Source organism: Paramormyrops kingsleyae, chromosome 8, assembly GCF_048594095.1.
Source record: "Paramormyrops kingsleyae isolate MSU_618 chromosome 8, PKINGS_0.4, whole genome shotgun sequence".
Classification (NCBI taxonomy): Eukaryota; Metazoa; Chordata; class Actinopteri; order Osteoglossiformes; family Mormyridae; genus Paramormyrops; species Paramormyrops kingsleyae.
The window spans coordinates 25,525,005-25,544,314 of NC_132804.1; the positions used below are offsets into that span (position 1 = coordinate 25,525,005).

The 19,310-nt window shown below is 41.0% G+C and overlaps 1 protein-coding gene across 1 annotated transcript; it reads left to right on the top strand.

The window, feature by feature from the left end:
• Positions 1-5,739: 5,739 nt before the first annotated feature.
• On the top strand, positions 5,740-11,226 carry gdf5 (growth differentiation factor 5). The gene is made up of 2 exons (XM_023799574.1): positions 5,740-6,866; positions 9,498-11,226. Exons 1-2 carry the CDS (start codon positions 6,176-6,178, stop codon positions 10,355-10,357), a joined length of 1,551 nt encoding a protein of 516 aa, XP_023655342.1. The 5' UTR covers positions 5,740-6,175; the 3' UTR covers positions 10,358-11,226.
• The last annotated feature ends 8,084 nt before the right edge of the window (positions 11,227-19,310 follow it).

A 19,310-nucleotide genomic window follows, 5' to 3' on the forward strand; every position in this document is an offset into this window, starting at 1 on the left:
CCTAGATAAACATATTTGTGCTAAAAACATTTCAGAATAAATAGTAAAGGAAAATGAACATTTCTCTTTAAGGCATTAAGAATATACCGTATAATATATAATACACCAGAGTACATTATATTCTGGGCATAGATTAAGGTAACAGGGACAGGCTGAACTCTGGTTCAGTTGAGTCACAAATTAAACAAGCCATGCCCTCATCTCAAGACTTCCAGTTCTCCGTGACTAAAGGTTAAAGCGTTTTCCATTCCCTAACTCGCTCTCGCTCGCAGCACTCCTTGACGTAATAAGAATGCATTTAAAACACGCAGTATTAGTAACAAGATGGCTTTTGGGTCATCATACATCCCCAGACCACAGCTGTGGAACTCGATTTTACTTCCAGCAGTTTCGGGGTGTCTTCGGATCTGCCCTACCTGCGCGTTCTGGAGATGTTTGATAGGTAGGTCGAGGTTATCACCTTTAAGCCCATACGCTAGCTGCAATCTACCACTAACGCCAATGGTCTGGCGGTGTTTATCTCTTTAGAACAATTTCAGGAAGTGTCCCGATTCCTGCTTTCCTTGTGCATTCTGATTTATCGTGGCAATTTCACATGGATAAAAAAAAAAGACGAAATTGCAGAAATCCGGAGCCATGTAATACAAACCCACGTTTTCATTCAGCAGGCCTATCTGAAAAGCAGTTCATCAAAATGAAACGTCTGAAATTACTGACTGCATCGTAGTATTTTCATTAACTAAAATGTCTGTATACTTTAAGGGCTGGTTTTAAAATTATGATCTGTACCCACTAAAGATTTACAGGTGCACGGCAGAATTTCCCCGAGACACGTTGATAAATTGCACAGCATTCAGTCCACACAGAGTACATTTTATTCCAGAAAGAAATACTGCACTTATAATAAGATAATTCAAAGTTTAACTGTCAAGGTTAAACGAGACCAGCGGGAAACTAAAGGCGGGATGTTGCTGACTCAGAGGCTTGGCGATTTTTATGGCGACTGAGCCTCCTGACATCCTGTGTTTCAGCTCAGTTACTCTGCAATCGCCTCACCGCGATTCCAAGTCTCTTTCTGCCATATTACGCAAGCGCGCATCTTACCTTGTACATCACAAAATGCGAAATTTAATTTAAACGCATCGTGTCCTTGGAAGTTGAAAGCTATTGTTTCAATTAGTGTTCTGCATCATTTAAATTAGCAGCTCTTTTTAATATTCCTAAATTAGCTCAATCAGAACATACCGTTTGCGTATATTTTTTGTGGAAATTGAGTGCATCATATATTGCTTCTATTAAGAATTTGATTTAGCGCAGAACAAAGAGCCCAAAGCATTAAGCAGGAGAAAGCTAATAAAAAGAGTATGGAAACACTAGGGGGGGCCTCGGCACCACTGGCAAGCATCAGCCGCCGGAGAAAAAGAAAACATTTCCATCGCAGATTGGAGTGGAATGGAGTCTGAGCGCTCAAAGCCACAGGCACGTAAAGCAAACACCTGGAGTTCAGGTGGGAAAGCAGCGCTGGGGGAAATAGACGCCCCTTTCTTTGAGAGCTCGCGGGCACGCAAATATAAGACCCGTTATCTTTGCCGGGGGGACATTTGGCTTTGAAACCCATATGACCAGCTCTCATCAGGATCACCTTAGAAAAAAGCAAAGTTTTCACATTTTAAACCTGAGTCTACTTTTCCACGGAGGTATAAGTTTTTGGAAATATATTCAGTTTTCAAAGGACATCTGTTTGCACGATTGTTTATTCTCATTTATATGTCTTTAGTATTTGTACGTTAATGGGTGTAGATTTAAATGGATTAGGATGGTAGGCACATCCATACCAATAAGGTGGGAGTGCCAGGTGTGTGTTTGGGGGAGTAGGGGGTTTGGTTCTGGCTTGGTCCATACCAATGTTGAAACCATATCTACACCCTTGTGTATTTTGCTGAGTTTTGAGCAGAGAGCATTAAATAACTTTGTAAAGAAAAGTATTGTGCGGATAGTTCCTCAGTATGAGTTTAGAGATCTTTTGCCATGGTGAGGTGGAACATCTTTTCTCCTGAATTCTCACAGAATATTTTAGGGTGTTTTTTTTGGATTGGATTTGGTTGCTAGCTGGCAATCTATACCATTTAGCTGATCAATAGTAGTCCTCTATGGTATGATGTTTCTTATAACAGCTCAAACAATGGTGCTGGTACAAATTTATCGACCTTGGCCGTCATATACAGATGCACATTTTATCTGACCTTGATGTCTTGAAGACCTTTTTGCACGTTGACGAAAGAGAACAAGCTGGGTTTATTTATCGTGTGTCAGGCCCCAGGTGTCTCCCAGAAAACGACCTCTCACCTTCCACTTTCCTAATTATTCTATACCGCAGAATATGACCTCACATTCCATAGTATGCACCTCTCCAGGGCTTGAGAAAAGCCTTCATGTGTCCACATACTTCCATCTCTCTACTTGAAAAAAAGTCTTATTTTGGAGCAGAGATTCTTTGGAGCCTTATAAAGATGTTCTGCCAAATTATGTCTATTTTCATAATTGGCAGTGTCGTGAAATAATGTGTCATAGTTCTTGTTTGAGAGAGACATATTGTACGGTCGAGGCCCAATAAACCATAGTCGACCCCCTCATACGACGCCACTATCTCCGGCTGGTTGGTTTAGCTACTTCTGACACAGCCGTGTTTTCATAAACAGCCCACTTCGGAAGAGAAGAGACGGACGAAGCTGGAGAGGCTGCAGGTGCGTGTCTCGCAGACGATTGTTAATGACGTCATTTCGGAATCATTCCCTGCCGTTGCTCGATTTCCCCCTCGCTTATTACACCGCATGAAAGCAGAAAGTGCTCCAGGCTGCCTAAAGCAAATAAAAGTTAGGAATACCGGCCAGCAGCATTATTTTAATTTGGCGCATGTGCGCTGGAGCTGTTATACTGTGGTTTTTATGGACTAGGCAACCGCTGATTTTAAAAATGATCGAGAATCAGCAGATGAGGTGTCCCATTCATCCATCCATTTTTCAGCCACTTATTCTGTTCAGGGATCATGGGGTGCCCAGAGTCCGTCTCATGCAACATGGGCAGAAAGCAGGGACACTTCTAGGGGTGTCAGACATCACCACTACATACTGGGTGTCTAAAATTGTGCCTATCCCAGGAAGCACAGAGCTGGTGGCACTGGATACCCTGGATGAGATACCAGTCCATCGCACAGCATAAACACACTCACACACTATAGCCAACTCCAAGTTCATTAAAATTATACATGTTAACAAGTTTCTAAGTAATGTTCAGGGAAAATCAACACATTTACAGTAAGCAGTTATGCAGTCAGGGTCATGGAGATCTGGACCCCATCCTGAGCAGCACAGGATGTGAGGAAAGTTACTGGATAGAACACTATTCCAGCACAGTCCGGGTAAAGCGATGAAATAAGCAAATAATCCAGAGTCTTTTCCCTACACGCATCAAAGATTCAGGAGAACAACAGCCATTCCAGGATGCCTCCCCGTGGGTATCATAGCACCCGGATGTTCAGCGGCATCCAGGGGAAATTACTATAACGCTTTGCCCTTTAGGGGCAGTGACTCCTGAAATATTTTTCGGAGTACACGCTTGTAATTCTGTTTACTTCATCCAGCTGTGATATATGCTGGATTAGCAGCTGCTCGGCCTTTGGGGTGAGGTAACGATTGTGCTCACTGTAGGTAGTCCTGTTAACCCTTAATGTTATCATGACAAGCATTAAAAGAGCATTATCCAGATGTGTATGGGCTTCTCGGCATTCAAGGTTCAATCTGATCGCCTTACTTATACTCAAAGCAGGTTAAGCTAATACAGGTAGTTAGCATTTTGAAGCATGTACTGTGTTATTTGTCGTCGACTGCAATGCATCATGGGTATTTTATGATTTGCATTTGTCCTTGGAAGCGCTTTGATTAATGGCATTTTAGCCGTGTGGCTCTACACAATTAATAATGCTTCAATGAGCTGGGCTGCCAAGTTGAGCCTGGCTTTTAGGTATGTTCTTTGGCCTTCATCTTACTTGTTTCAGTGATAAATAAACCTCAGGCCTTCTCCTCCTATGCAGTTAGCCATAGTAGGTTCCTATTTTTGTTCACTGGTGAAACTTAAAATAAGCACATATGTACATTTCGACAAAAGAGATGTTCTTGGTATTGTACAGCTACACGATGCGAGGTAAACCACAGGTCAAGGCACATTTCCTCCCGGCTCGCCGTAACATCCTGACAACGTAAATTTTCATCCCTCAATGGATAGCATTGTGTCCGAGAGTCTGAGTTCTAACCTTCATCAGAGCTTTTCAATGCACTCCACAGATGTTTCTGTTAAAAAGTATGGATAAGTTCTCTTTTCACCTCCTGAAAAATTAATGTTTCCCGTTTAAATGCATAAAAAAAGAGAGGATTTGCCAGACCTCACTATTTGGAGAAACCAAATGTGGAAATTGTTATTCTTGAGGATGCTGAAGGAGGAAAAGAAATTGCACAGTAAAATGTGGATGCAAAATATTAACACATGGCACTGCTCTTTAGCAGTTTTGTGCTTTTGCGTTTTGTGGGGACACCGTTTATATAACTTAAAATAAACCACCAGATTCCCTAAAAATGCCAGTTGACTCATTCTCATATATTTTTAAAATGCCATTTGAATAATCTTATCTTTCACTAAGATTTATAAGTGTGCTGTGGGTTTTAAGAGAACTTCCCAGAATATGGTATCATTCCCCAACAATCTGGCAACCCCGGGAAGATGCCGCTTCACATGACTAAGGATTAGCTGTTTACCAATCAGTTGATGGAAAAACATCTGCAATACATTGCCTTGATTCAGTTTCCTCCCTTACTCCCAATTCATTCACTTTTGTCCACTACGGGTGTTGAAAAGGCGGTTTTCTGTAGACCACCTCTGAGAGACCCCTTCATTCCTCCTCTGCAAACGAAGGGCATAGCTGGCTCCTGGACGCGATGGCAGTCCGTTTCAGTCCGAGTACACAGATAACACAGAAATGCGATATTTAAATTATATAACAATATATAATCGTACAATATTTATTAATTTTGCATAGTATGGTGGCCACGTACCCGTGGTTTTGGTGCAATGTAATTATAATATACATCGCCTACTATCTGTTGTAGAAGAATGTCTGCTGGTTTTTCATTTTATGTTCGTGGAACTAATTTAATCCATAAAAGTCTGGCAGCAACAAAGAAACCGAGGAATCCTTAAGTACTTTGATTTAAAAAAAAAAAAAAAAAACATAAATGTCCATCGTTATCAGTACTCCAGGCACTTTTCAACAAAGTTTATTTAATCTAATTCAATACACTTTCCCAGCGACCAAAATAAATCCCATTTAGTTTAATTTTAGCTGGGGTATAAAATGATAACAGCTTCCCATTAAATTGTTTTCGTATATGCTTCATTTGGGTTTAGCTGTACAATTTAAAAGCATTCGGAAGTCCTTTTAGACTGTCCTTTTCACCTTTTTGTTTAAAGAACCTTAAAGCGCTTTAGCAAATGGTTGCTTTAAATGACATAATGCAAAGTGCGGATCCCGGTGCATTTTTCATGTAGAGCATGACTCATAGTTGTGGAGAGAGCTAAGATTTTAAAAGAAATATTGCACTTAAATTGGTTTAGACCGCATGACGTCAGAGAGCAATTAAACTTTTTTTGAATTCCGTTTTCAATTCTTGAATTCAGGTTTGTGAAGATTTCTGAGCACCTGCAGGTTTGTGTATGTGAAATATTTTCACTGGACGAGGTTCAAAACTTAGAGGAAAAAAATCTTAAGCGGCAGCATTACGCCATTCTTCCCTCTTGGAAAAAGTGGGATTTAAACAAGTGTCGTACAAGATATCGAGCAGAATTGCCGCAGTATAAGGGAAGTTAAGTTTCTCTTTTCAATGCAAACCGTTTCCTCGGGTTGCTCTCTCCGCACTGGGAAGCGCAGGCAGAATCAAGCGATTTGTATCACTATGGTACTGAATAGCGACGTGAGGGAAAACAGTTTACACAGTTTAATTGTCAAAAGAAAACTGAACTCGAGACCTAAGTTTTTCTTGTGCAAAGCCGTGCATGTTTACCTAATTCAAACTGGAAGAGTCTGTGAATATTTCTTTCACGCTGGGATCCAAATGAAGATCAGAGGATGAAAGTACTGAACCGTCTCCCTCTTTTATTGGGGTGTTGGACTCTGTTATACCTGGAATTCATCCCAGCGGCTTTGAGCCATACCGGGAAGGCGCACCTACCGGAGGGTTACACGGGCGGCGGCATCGAGAGGGCTCAGCTCAAGACCGGGGGCGCTGATAAGTTTATGGTGGGGGATTATTCTGCCCGGAAACCCACGAATGGAGCGAGGATCACCCGCATCCGGACGGGACCCCCGCTGATCAAAAGCGACACGCTGATTTCGGCGCAGGGCAGCGCAGCATCCAGTCGTGCGCGGTTAGCTAACGGTCTGGGAAGGAAAGAAGCAGCGCTCTCCTGGGTACCCAGAGATGCTACCAGAGCCAGCGCTGCAACTGAACCATGGGCGTTAACAGAGCACGGGGGCAAGAGCCCGGTAGGAAGGAACAATATAAAGACTGCTGTTAAAACCTCCAGTGTGCATGCAAGGCCCGGGCAACTCACATCTGCTGCACAGAAACACATCGGTCCGCTTGCCCAGAAGAGCCCCAAAGTCGCGGACAGAGACTCTCCAAAGCACCCACTGGTGACCCCGCATGACTATATGCTGTCGCTATACTGGTCACTGTCTACCGGAGAGGTGAACAGTAGCGTACTACACGAGGCTGGCATGGCTAATACCATCACCAGCTTCGTAGACAAAGGACAAGGTAAATTTATACAGTTCATCCTAGGCAATATACTATAATATGGTAAAAGCCATTGCGTGACGCTTTACGGACAACTTACGGGTGTCTGTGAGAAGTGTAGTTGGGGCTGCATTTGCGTAGCCTACTTAAATTCCTAATTTTAAAGTAATAAAAGTAAAATCACAGGGTATTTATTTCCAGTGATAACATTTGGGTTTGAAGTTTGTTTAAATCTGGTTTGTCGATATTGTTGGTTCATTGCATAATCTGATCATAAACATTATCATGACGGATTTAAGTCAGAGATCATACAATACTTTAGCAGTTATTCAAGGTGCAAAATAATGTTAGCTGAATAGATGTTAAATAGTTTACAAACAATCAGCCTAGGGTATATCTTATCATATACCAAAGGTGAATATTAAATAGGCCTAATGTTTAAAGACGTATTAATACAAACCTTAAGAAATCTGTTCTCCGTCAGTTGGTAGCCAACTAGATAAACACGGGTCGTTTCCCAAGTCAGTTTAATTGGAACTAATAGTGTATCGTTTTCTCTATAGTAGTCTGTATGTTAGTCTTTATATTACTGTATTTATGAAGTTAGATACAGTATGAGCACTAAAACAGAAGGGATGAGATCGTTCAATCTGTGGCACCTATTAGGTAGTTTGACTCTCCATCCCCCTCCGCTCTCATTCTCTAGCATCTTGAATTTTTAATTTTTAATTTTTTTTTTGTATATTTTTTTATTTCTGTAGGTGAGCTACTGACTTTATAAGTGTTGGTTTTCCTTTATATATAATAGTTACTTCTAGATGGCAAGTTCTTCATGAATGTTAGGTTCATTATACTAGAAATTGTGGCATATTGTAAACTATTAAATATATTAAATTTAATTGATTAAAAGTATCAGTCAACGTGATAATCCATCTGATTATCCTATGCGTCGGTCCAACACAATAAGTTGAAACAATGTTCGTTTAATCAGCCCCATCCCACGTAATCCATCTTAGTGTTTACTACTTTACAGAAAATAAAGCAATATTTCATAGTTTAGGACTAATCTTCAGTGACCATTGGCTGCTCAATGACTAGCAGAATGGGTGCCCATTGCTGTCCTATTAAGCAGTACTTCCCCGTTTTAAGTCAAGGTGAAGTACCGCAGTTAGACGTGAAAAGCTGGGGTCAGAAATCTAGGTCCTCACAAGTCTTCCACCATTATACACAAAGTACAGCAGATTATTAGCTCACTAAGAACATTACTGAAAGCCCCCAGCGTTTTGCTCCTGAGTGCGTCACTGCACTGAGCTCTCAGCGCTGACGTACGGCTTCTGCAATGTAAATAAACAGTCTATGAGACTACAAGTAGGTGGCCACAATCTATTGTTTTCTTTACCAAGTAAAACTATTTAAAAGAATGTTTAAACAATGTTTGTTTAATATTTCTCGCTGTTAAACGTTTACATTTCGACTAGTTAAAGTACTTTTAATTTTTGCTTTATTTATACAACTTGTCTTTTGCACATTTTAGCTGTGACCTCTTCTGTACACGGTTCAAAGGGTTGTTACTGATCCCTTATAAGATCATTATTTTTGTTGAATGTCTGGATTTCAAAATATTGTGTGCCAATCTTTGACAAAATTTCTTTACTGTGATGACAAGATAAAGACGACTAGGCCTGTTATTGTTACAATTATCACTACCATTAATATTGGTATTGCTTTTGCTGCTTTTAACTAACTCAGTAAGTAACCAATAAGCTAGAAAATTAGAGCCTACATATGAACTTGTTCTTATACTCTCTTTAATTCATTTTCTAAACATTCATGTTTTTTCAGTGATTCCAAACATTTCATAAAAAAATATTTTATAAACGAATTAACCACTAATATTCACAGTGTTCACAGTGTATCAAATATTGCTCACTAGGCTGATACACACACACACACACACATATATATATATATATGGAAGCCCATGTGCCTTGGTGGTTCCAAGTTCTGAGAAATTTCCACCCCATGCAAGTTGAGCCCTGAGTTTAGCATCACAGAACTCAGCTTTCTGGTGAACTAATGGAAACATCACAAAGGCATCAACTTATTTCTGGAGAGAAATGCCTATCAAAGCTACTCTATTTCAAAGAATGTCAACTTATAAGAACCCAAACAACCACAGCCAAAGAGGTCTATTTATAATATAGACTATGCCTCCAAATTGTAGCATAGCTTATTTTTGTTCAGAGTCAAGCAAGACACTAAAAAATAAAGGAATTGATGTGTATGTTTAAAAATAGATGTAGTATAATTTTGTATAATTATTTTTGTAACAAAATAATGACACATATCCATAAATCTGCGGGCTCACACTTGACTGAAGTGCTCTTTCAGTGCATGTGCATTGGGGACTGAATGGCAAGCAGGGTAGGTTATGGTCAAGAGTTCTGCATGTGAGTCTGTCGATTGACCGAACAATGAGCACGTGGACTATGAACAGTGAGTGGAACTGAATACGAATAGCAAATGTTCCTGGTGGCTATTTGGAACTGTATAGAACAGTAGTAATGCTTGGATCACATGGCGACAGCAAGAAGTAATGCGTGTATTAAATGTTAGAATCAGTTAAAGTTTTTTCTCTCTGTACTTATTCAGATGAGCACCTCCCTCAGCTGCGAAGACAGAAGTACCACTTCAACATCAGTTCCCTGGAGAAGGAGGGTTTGTTGGGGGCGGAGCTGCGGGTTCTCCGGAAGCGGCTGGCGGAACCCCGCAAAGCCCGCTCTGCAGGTGTCTTCAACCTGAAACTTTTCACCTGTGCCGCAGGTAAGCAGAAAGCGACCCTGCTGCAGTCTCGCGTTATCGAGGACAACGATGCACCAAAATGGGAGGTGTTTGACATCTGGAAGCTATTCAAGAACTTCAGGAACATGGCCCAGCTTTGCTTTGAGTTGGAAGCTACAGAACGGGGCCGCGCTGTGGACCCGAGGACGCTGGGATTCAGCCGCATGGGCAGGCAGACTAAAGAAAAAGCCTTTTTCCTAGTGTTCAGTAGGACGAAAAAACGGGACTTGTTCTACAATGAGATCAAAGCCCGCTCTGGCCATGACAACAAGACCGTTTATGAGTATCTCTTCACCCAGAGGCGCATGCGCCGAGCTCCAACACCTCGAATCAAGAAGCCAGTGAAAACCCACAAGCCAAGGTGCAATAGAAAGCAGCTTCATGTCAACTTCAAGGAGATGGGTTGGGACGACTGGATCATAGCGCCCCTGGAGTACGATGCCTTCCATTGCGATGGGGTGTGTGAGTTTCCCATACGCTCCCACCTAGAGCCCACCAACCATGCCATCATTCAAACCCTCATGAACTCTATGGACCCGGACTCGACTCCACCTACTTGCTGCGTTCCCACCCGACTCAGTCCAATCAGCATCCTGTACATTGATTCGTCCAACAACGTGGTCTATAAACAGTATGAGGATATGGTGGTGGAATCGTGTGGGTGCAGGTAGCAATCGAAGGCCATTGCTTTATTGTTTCATTTTGCCCCCACATCGGACCAGTGTGAGATGCAGATCAGCTGATTAGAGATCTTGGCAAATTTTATCGTTTAGGGCACTGGACAGATCCCTTCACTAGGCTGTTAAATAAGATTTAGCCTGAATAATTTAATGAACCTTTCTGCCTTTTCACCAACAAATGACAATTCATTCAAAGCATATTGTACCACACACACGTTGAGCAGAGAACTGGCACTTTGTTTCCCAAAGAAATATGATTGTCTGGTGTGATCTGGAGACAAGTCCATTATGATTTTATCTCGGAAGTCCACAGAGGTTAAAAATTATGCCATTAGCAAATCATCACTATTTGTTATGACTTGAAAAATGATACCCATTGCATGTCTATCTGAATATCATCTATGGATTGTGTTCTTCAGATTTTTAAAACATCGTTTTGTATTTCCTGTATTTACATTAAGGAGAGGCCCCTTCTATGTCTTTACATCTTCTAATTTTCTGCAGTTTCTTTGTGCTATTTAATTATGTTAAGTAGTCTACATGAATGAATTTCCAACCACGATCCACACTTGACAAAAACTAAATAAAAGACTTATTATGAAAAGAAAATGAAAAAAATACACTACTGATGTTCATAATCTTATGTAATCCCTTTGTGTATGACCCTAACCATGTCCTAAAAGTCATATAATATTAATATGCAGTACCTTATACATCCAATAAAAATCACAAAGAACAAAATTTGAAATCACTGAAGTTTTGGTGTTATTCTTTTGCAAATGAAATTAACGGAACAAGCATTAGTTAACTTCCAGCATTAATATGATTCTTTTAAAATGTTATTATAAAATAGTTTGTGTACTCAATAAGACATAACGATGTATTACTATTTACATTATTTGAAAATTTTGAATTGCTTGATTGTGGTCATTTTTAATTAAATTGTGTTTTTTTGCATAGTGAGTAAATATTTGTGTTATGCCTGTAATATCAATATATCAAGTTTGTCTTTGATAAGATTAGTTACTGTTGTGTTAAAATTGCATTTTCACACTGTCATCATGAAATACATGCAGGAAAATTCAGCCTATAGCAGATTGGAGGCATTCATCATATTCATCTAATTATAACTACCATTATTTTCTGTGTATTTGTGGAATCAGTCTCCTTTGTGGGCTGGTCGACCTTACATATGCATGGACGTCAGTGCTTTTTGCAAATGCTTCTTAGACTTTAAAGTCAATATCTGAGTAACATTTATTTTTCCATTTTAGATGACTTGAGGAATGGGTTAGGCTAAACACATTACCAGTTTAAAAAAGGGACTCAAATCATATTATGCATGCTGCTGTGTAGATAGTTTTTTTGTTTGCTGAAATACGCAGAGCTTAACCAGAAGCATGAATTGTTTACAAGATTTTGTTTCATTGTCAGCGTTAGTGGTCTTAGATTGTTGTTATGTGTCAAACTGAATCAAGTAGTACAGGATCAAATGATATTAAAGTCAAGTCTTGTGTTTCTACAAATAACAAGGAACATGTGCAAGATCTCATTCAAAGGGTCTACGAGAGTAACCTAATTTACTAGAACCCTTAATTGCTGCCCCATTACTCTATATCAGTTTCAAAATCATATTTTGGGGGACCATATAAAATGTGTCCTTATGTGTGTACTGAAAAAAGGACCCAGTGTTACACTGAACAAAGGTCGTCTAAAGTAGTGCCCGATGATCTGGTCACAGTTTGTTACAGCTGTAGTTTAGAAATCTTGTTGGGTTTCATTATCAGATCTGGCTTTGCTTCCCTGACCAGTGTTTAACATTGTGTAAATGTAGTCTTGAATTTCCTAGACAGATGTTGGAGGAATTTTTATCTTGTGGCAAGCCAACATTAAAAAAAATGCGAGATGTGATGTCTGGCAGTGAGCGTGACACCACTGTGCCCAGCTGTATTGCAAACCCTCTGCAGGTTTCCTCATGTCACCTAGGACTCGCCTAAAAGCAACAAAACACGCACGCACAGTTACGACGCCCATATCCAAAGAACCATGTATGCGTAATTTATATTTTTAATGTACTTCATGACCCCTGACAACACAAGCCCTTGATGTCACTTAAGCTAAATGGATTCCTGAATTCTTCAGTATCCAATATGAGCAGACTAGCTATTTGCTCACACAGATACTTACATTTTTTTTTTGCTTTGCAGGGTAATAGTTACACTGTTATTTCAGCCATTGCTTTCACAAGTTCCTGTGCCAAACTAACTGCCCCCCTAGAGTTGTTGAAAGATGCCAGCAGCTCCTGATTTCCTCTTTATTTATTTCTTGAAGAAGCCTTTTGTTTTGCCAACGTTCTAAACATATCCCACATGGTCAGTGTCTCTGTTTTGAATAATATTTAATGAGCCGTTAATAGAAATCGGGGCCATCGAGGATTGATTTTCTCACGAGCCGTTGTTTGTTACGTTTTTTGATGATTCCATTGCACGTTGAGTTTGCTTGGCATAAAAGCCCTTTGATGTGTTCTTTTTTAATAAAGAGTAGGAAAGAAGCGTAGTGTGTAGCACAGCAAGAGGCCGGCGTGGCAGCGCTAGGAGCGCAGAGCTGCACCTACCCAACTTGGCGGGAGTCTTTGATTTCCCAGCGTTTTTTCGTTTCTGGCGAGCAAGCTCGTCTGCTTCTTTTTATTTACATACTTCGCATGACAACGGAATTGTTCGGCGTTTCATCATAGCCAGACGAATTAATGGCGATTTACAGCTTTTGAAATAAATCTGTTCTTCACATCTGTGTGGAGCTAAAGGCCGGGGGGGGGGGGTTGTTCTCTATGACTGGAACCACAGCCAAGTATCGGTCTTCTTGCCTCCGCTTTGCTTTCCGGTGTTGGTGCACAATGTGGTGAACACCTGCAGAAAACCAGAGACGTGTCCAATTGTCATTGAGAATTAACTCCCGTGTAACATTTGGCGGCCACCCCAGGGCCATGAATATTTCCTCATTTACATGCATTTTTTTTAATAGTATTTGTTGTAATGGCCAGCAAAGGTGCAAGTAGACTTCCTGCTTATCTTAACAGGCTGATGCTAATTACCAACAGCCAGGACCTACCGCTTGTACGCCTGGTTAAAAAATGGTGCCAGTCCTGCCATTGTCTATTTGGAAACTGTCGCACGCCAGCGCTACTCTTTGCAGAAAGCACAGCCCGCTTGCCCATTTTCCACATCACTGAGAGGTTAAACGCGTTTCCTTGTTAAACAACAAAGTTTTCCAATACGTGCTATCCATTCATGCAGTGAAACTGACTTCTCTGTAATAAAAGCCGGCACGATTTGCAAAAACTGTACTTATTAGTCGTCTCTATACAGCAGAGTCATAAATAATGAGCTGGACTGTTCTGTAACTGCTAGCTGAATAAATACATGCTCCTTTTTGCTGTGATGAATCAGTTTCATTCTTAGCCATGATTTGGACACAAAAGTGCTTTATGCAAATGCTCTTGTTCAAACCTGTTACGGAATCCCTTGATTCAGATTATCAGCGGTCAGATCAGTTTTACCTGCAGCTCTGAATTGTCACAGAGCCTGAAGCTGAAATATGTACCAGGGGCCGACGGTAATGGAGCGGATTGGCCCTGCTTTGATACATCATACATGCCAGCAGTTAGCTGGTAGACAGTGAAACATGCCTTGTTGGGTGCATGGTGATGCTGCACACAGGTTTTTTGGGCTTCATGGATACTGTTGTACAGCCCTAAACACCTCCTTGGGAAATCAATAACAGTTATGTGGGATACATGGGTTATATATATATATATATACTGTATATATCTTTACCTCCCACTGGTTCTACATGCAACGATAATAGCTAATGCTTATAATTCACTGTAGAAGTTCCTAAGGAGTTACATGCTCTGCTTGGCATCATTATAATTGTAATACTGTAAGCAGCTGTGTTTCCTGCACTTATTACCAGGCTTCCACCCACCATAGGCGATGGGCTACTGGACTCATGCTTGTGTTTCTCTTTTCTGCGTAAGTTGAAGTAACCATGTTGTTTTTCATTCTTAGGAGTGTAACTCTAGATGCTGCAATTCACCGAGCTCCACTATGTTGTTTCAGGGCTTTTGAACGATGAGGAATCTCCTTTCATGACTTGACTTTACCCTTGAGATACAGAGGGGGGTCCAGAATCTGGATAGTGTTTTGCATGCTCTGGTCTCCCAGGTTCATGAACTGCTGACACCAACTCAAGGCTCAGGATGCCTTTTCCGATCAGATAAACTTTGAGGGGCAACAGAGTAAATGACCTCACATCATGCATACAGGATACAGCTCTGGAAGAAATTAAGAGACCACTCCGTATTTTTTAAGAATCAGCATTGTTAAATCCTGGTTTAATCCTGGTTCTGCTGGCAGAAGGCTATACTGCGAGGCAGCTGCTTCCAGGCTCAAAGTTTGTAAGACAGCAGATTCAAGAACAAAGTGAAGCAGGAGACACTGGCAACAACCAAAAACCAGCCAGGCAGAGGGCAGAAGTAACTTTCTAATGTCAGAGATGACTGTCAGCTTATCCAGCAGTGCCTCAGGAATCGGAGGATGACCTCAAGTGACCTTCAAAAAGAATGGGAGCATTAAGTGGTGTGAAGTGCACTGCTAGGACAAGTTTGCAGGCTCCTGGAAGCAGGACTGAAGTATCATAAAGCAAGGAAGAAGCCCTTCATCAATGAGAAACAGAGAAGAACCAGGCTGCAGTTTGCAAAAAAAAAAAATCTATTTTTCACAGGCACACGCCCATAAATTGAGCAATGAGCGAAACTAAAAATGTTGCTTTGGTCTCTTAATGTTTTTCCAGAGCTGAACCTCTCCATTCACAATGTCCAGGGCTCAGAGTACGCGGACTGCCATGTGTTTCAGCTCTCAGCCCATACTCAGATTGCTTATGTTGCACAAGATGCAATCGTCCAGTCCATTGCCATTCACTCTCCATACCCAGGCTGAGAGCTGGCCAGCGCTATACCCAGAGTCGATGCAGTTTGTGCATTTATTGCAGTCTCTGTGGAGGTGTTAAGAGAACGTTGGGCCGTCGCAGCATCTGGCACCGCAACGGTTTAGCCAAGGGCAGCCAGCGCATGATGTGGCATTCCCCACTGCCAGCGGAGCACTGCTGCTCTCCTGGCCGGTAATGAGGCTTGTTCGGTGCCAGCTGGCTGTGCCCCTTCACCTCTCGCATCCACCGCTACGCCTCTGTTAGCTCTGTCAGGTCACAATTATGCAACAAGACCTCAATCTCGATCCGGGCCCGTCCGGAGGCCTTAGCCGGCGCTGCTAAGCCAACATCACCCGACGGTGTACTTTGGACAGGTGCCAATCTCGCAGTGAAAACTCAGAGGTCCTCAGCGGTCACCAAAGGCAAGTTCTTGCGGTTTGGATGACTGGGTTGTAAATGTCCATGAGTAACAGCTTCAGGTTTTTTTTTTCTAGGGGTGAATGACAACTGTCGCAGAGGGTTTCTTTCAACAGACGACTCAAGGCAGCCAGCGACGTATATGAAGCGTTCAGCCGTCACGCAGAGTTGGCAATGACCTGCAAAACGCCATCAGTGTTTAAATGTTTCATGTGTCTAGCCTGCTGAGTGGCTCTTAGTGCTTGGCTTAAAATCTCTGCTTTTTTTTCTGGTCTTGCGCACAGTAGATTTCATAGTGTTTCATCCTTTTCGTGGTTGCACCGCTTCCATACGCCACAGTATAATTTGCCTCTTTGCTTTCATCTTCAGTTCTCAACACCTTTACACGCAGAGATGGAGGAAAAGGGTTTGAGTTTGCTTATTTTTTTTTAAATGAGGAAATATTGCCTTGTGTCAAAGTTCGCTTTGACGACCTGAATCTTCTGAATACCGGCCTCCTCCAGTAAACTGAGATCTTTTGTAACACTGTAGAAATCAAGACTTTATTTCCAAAAAGCAAAATACTGGAAATGACTGGCACCATGTCAACTGTCAGATTAATCGTACCTGAGCTTGTGTTGGGATTTAAATAGAACACAGATATGTTATTTTAATTTTATTTCATTTGGCCTGAATATGAAACTTAAGCCGCCCTGGTAAACAGAGAGTTATGCCATTTTAAACAATGCTTACCTGTTAGTGGCTGAATAACTACCTAAACCCCCACATACACAATGATGTCATTTCCTGCATAACATGTGACCTGAAACCCAAGTTCAACTTTTACAATCTGATGAGTATTATTTTAACCTGAAGACTTAGCATTAAACAGAAAATGTAGAGAATGTGTAGTCCGTTAGGATTTGGTTTGTTATATGTGATTGTGTTGCTGAATGACCAAATGTACAAAACTTGAATTCCGAAATAATGTACAATAATATTCAAATTATGTATAAAAATCTGGTTATTTTGACAAAAATGCTAATTTTAGGTATCACAAATGTCTGTGACAATGAAATATTGTTTGTAAAATAACAGCGTAGTAAAATAATATATTAAACATCAACGCTCAATACACAAATTCATCGTTCATCCATCCATCCATCCATCTTCTCACTGCTAATCTTGGTCACAGTCATCGGGTAAATGCACAAATGCATAAAATAAATTATATGGAATCTTCCATAACATTTCAGTGTCTGAAAAATACCATTTAATCCATCGCTAATAATTCAGGGTATCCATAAATGAATGTGCAAAAAATACATGTTGTGGGTTTATGTCTCCTGCAGCCCCTGTCCTTTCCCAGAGCTCAGTGTCAGCCCTTTAGGCAAACATGTTCTTAGCCTGTCCTGTTATGTTTGGCTGTCTCTCCCCCCGGCCCTTAACACTCCCCCCTCACTTGCCACACGGACAGCCACACGCTTCTGCCAATGCACGCACACACTTGCACTTTATTCCATCTCGTATACTAGTCAGATTTAACGTTGATCTGGAAACATGTGGATGTACGAATGTTTGCTTGGGAAATCTTTCTGGATAGGTACTTATGTGTGAGTAGCTGGCGAAACATGTGCTTAAGAGAAAAAAATGAAAGTGTACCTTTATGTATCTGAGTAAAGTTGCTGATGAAATTGTATGATTTACATTTTATTTATTTAGCAGATACTTATTTTACAAATTTATGTACAGTTGAGGAGGCAGAGTCAGACGGTCCTTGTAGCAATTGTAGGTTAAGGGCCTTTCTTTGGGGCCCAACAGCAAAAGCGCTCCTCCAAAGCGGGCATTCGGACCAGCAAGCGTCTGGCCGTTGGTACGGCACCCTAACTCACTCACTCAGCCACACACTGTCCCTGCTCTAACCCTGCAAACAAGATGTTATCCTGCTCTTTCAGTTTAATGCACATTTCAGTCAGGGAATTTATTATTATTATTGTTGTTGTTGTTGTTAATGATAATGATAATAATAATCAGAAGAAGAAGAAGGGGAATGCTAATTAAATAAATCATGTCATAGTGGCAAAAATACATTATTCCTAACATTATAACTAAAATTTTCATCTGTGTGTCATATGAATCAGCACTGGCAAAATATACCAAGACCATCATAAGTGACGTTTTCTCAGCTAGCATCTATATGGTAACACTGTGGTGATTTAACCCCTTTAAACAATCCTAAGCATTAATCATGCTTATAATGTTATAGAATGTTTATGCAATGCATCGTCCACAGTTAATGAGAATGTATTATCTTCTAAATTGATTCATTTGAAAATACAAATTCGGCGGAAAGTTTTCTTGTTATCATTGACTTACACAATGCTGTGATTAATGAATAAGACAGTAGCAAATGATAAATATTGGCAGACTTGCTAACAGATTTCACACTAGTCCTTTATCAGCACACAGGCACAAAATAATCAATATATGGGTTGTCACTCATGACGTTCTTACTGAAAACGACTGCAGCGACGTGCACACGCATATAGTGAAGTTTAAACAGACATAGCATGATGTGAGACGGATGGCACATGCCCCCGGGGCGATCCTGTGAGCTACCTCCTGACGACCTCACAGAAACACATAACCCACTGGCCGGGCGAGCCAGTTCCCACAGTGGGAGGAACCTGAAGAGTGCGAGACAAACATCGAAATTCAACACCAGCAAAATCAGAATAAAACAGGGGCATAAACGTTCATGACCCGTCCTCACAGGTTTGACACAGCATATTCCTGACCTTCTGCCATATGCCATTTTTTTGTATATCATATTTTTTGTGACACTCAGATTTTTTTTCAGATATTGGAATTTTTAAGTCTAGAATTTCTACTGCAGACAGTAGTGACATTGTTTTGTTTTGTTTTTTTGTTTCCCCAATAAAATCTACTTTCACGTCACATTGCTTGACCAGAAGGTTTCTCAAGATAATTGTTTTCTTATTTCATGGTAATGGCATAAAAACAAAGTTGCAAGCAAGACCTTTGTTGGCTTCAATAGAAGCTAACTCTATTTAGTAATTATATATTTTCTACCGGAAGGTGGCTGAGACCCTGCAGAGGGACAGTCACACGCAGAAAACAAATACAGAGGGTAATACCAGTACAATAAAAAATTATATCCATATTTCTGTAATGAGAGCTGATTCACTGTTTGTGCTGGGATGTAGGAATACTATGTTTCCTTTGGATTAGACTATTATGCACAGTCTGTCCCAAGCACAAAAGACCCTTTAAAGATGCTGATTCTCAAACCCGTACAATTTGGCCTGACGTTTTTGTGTGATATAGTCACTCGCAGCTTAGGCACGTGGCTTCAATTCAACAGCTGCCACATTTCACAGGCACCTGGGTCCGGCTATTTCTCATTGACATCACAACGTACACACCTGTTTGTGGATGGCTCCGTTTCAGAGAGACAATGGCCAGGGCAGGCGTCTCCGAGGCCGTTTACTGGCAACTGCGTTCATATACAGCTCCAAGAAGGGGGTGTTTCAGAGGTCAG

Excerpts from the sequence above, each read along its gene's own strand:
- gdf5 (XM_023799574.1), top strand. The coding sequence starts at position 6,176 with ATGAAAGTACTGAACCGTCTCCCTCTTTTATTGGGGTGTTGGACTCTG. Across the intron at positions 6,867-9,497 it reads CTTCGTAGACAAAGGACAAG|ATGAGCACCTCCCTCAGCTG; the intron begins GTAAATTTATAC and ends GTACTTATTCAG.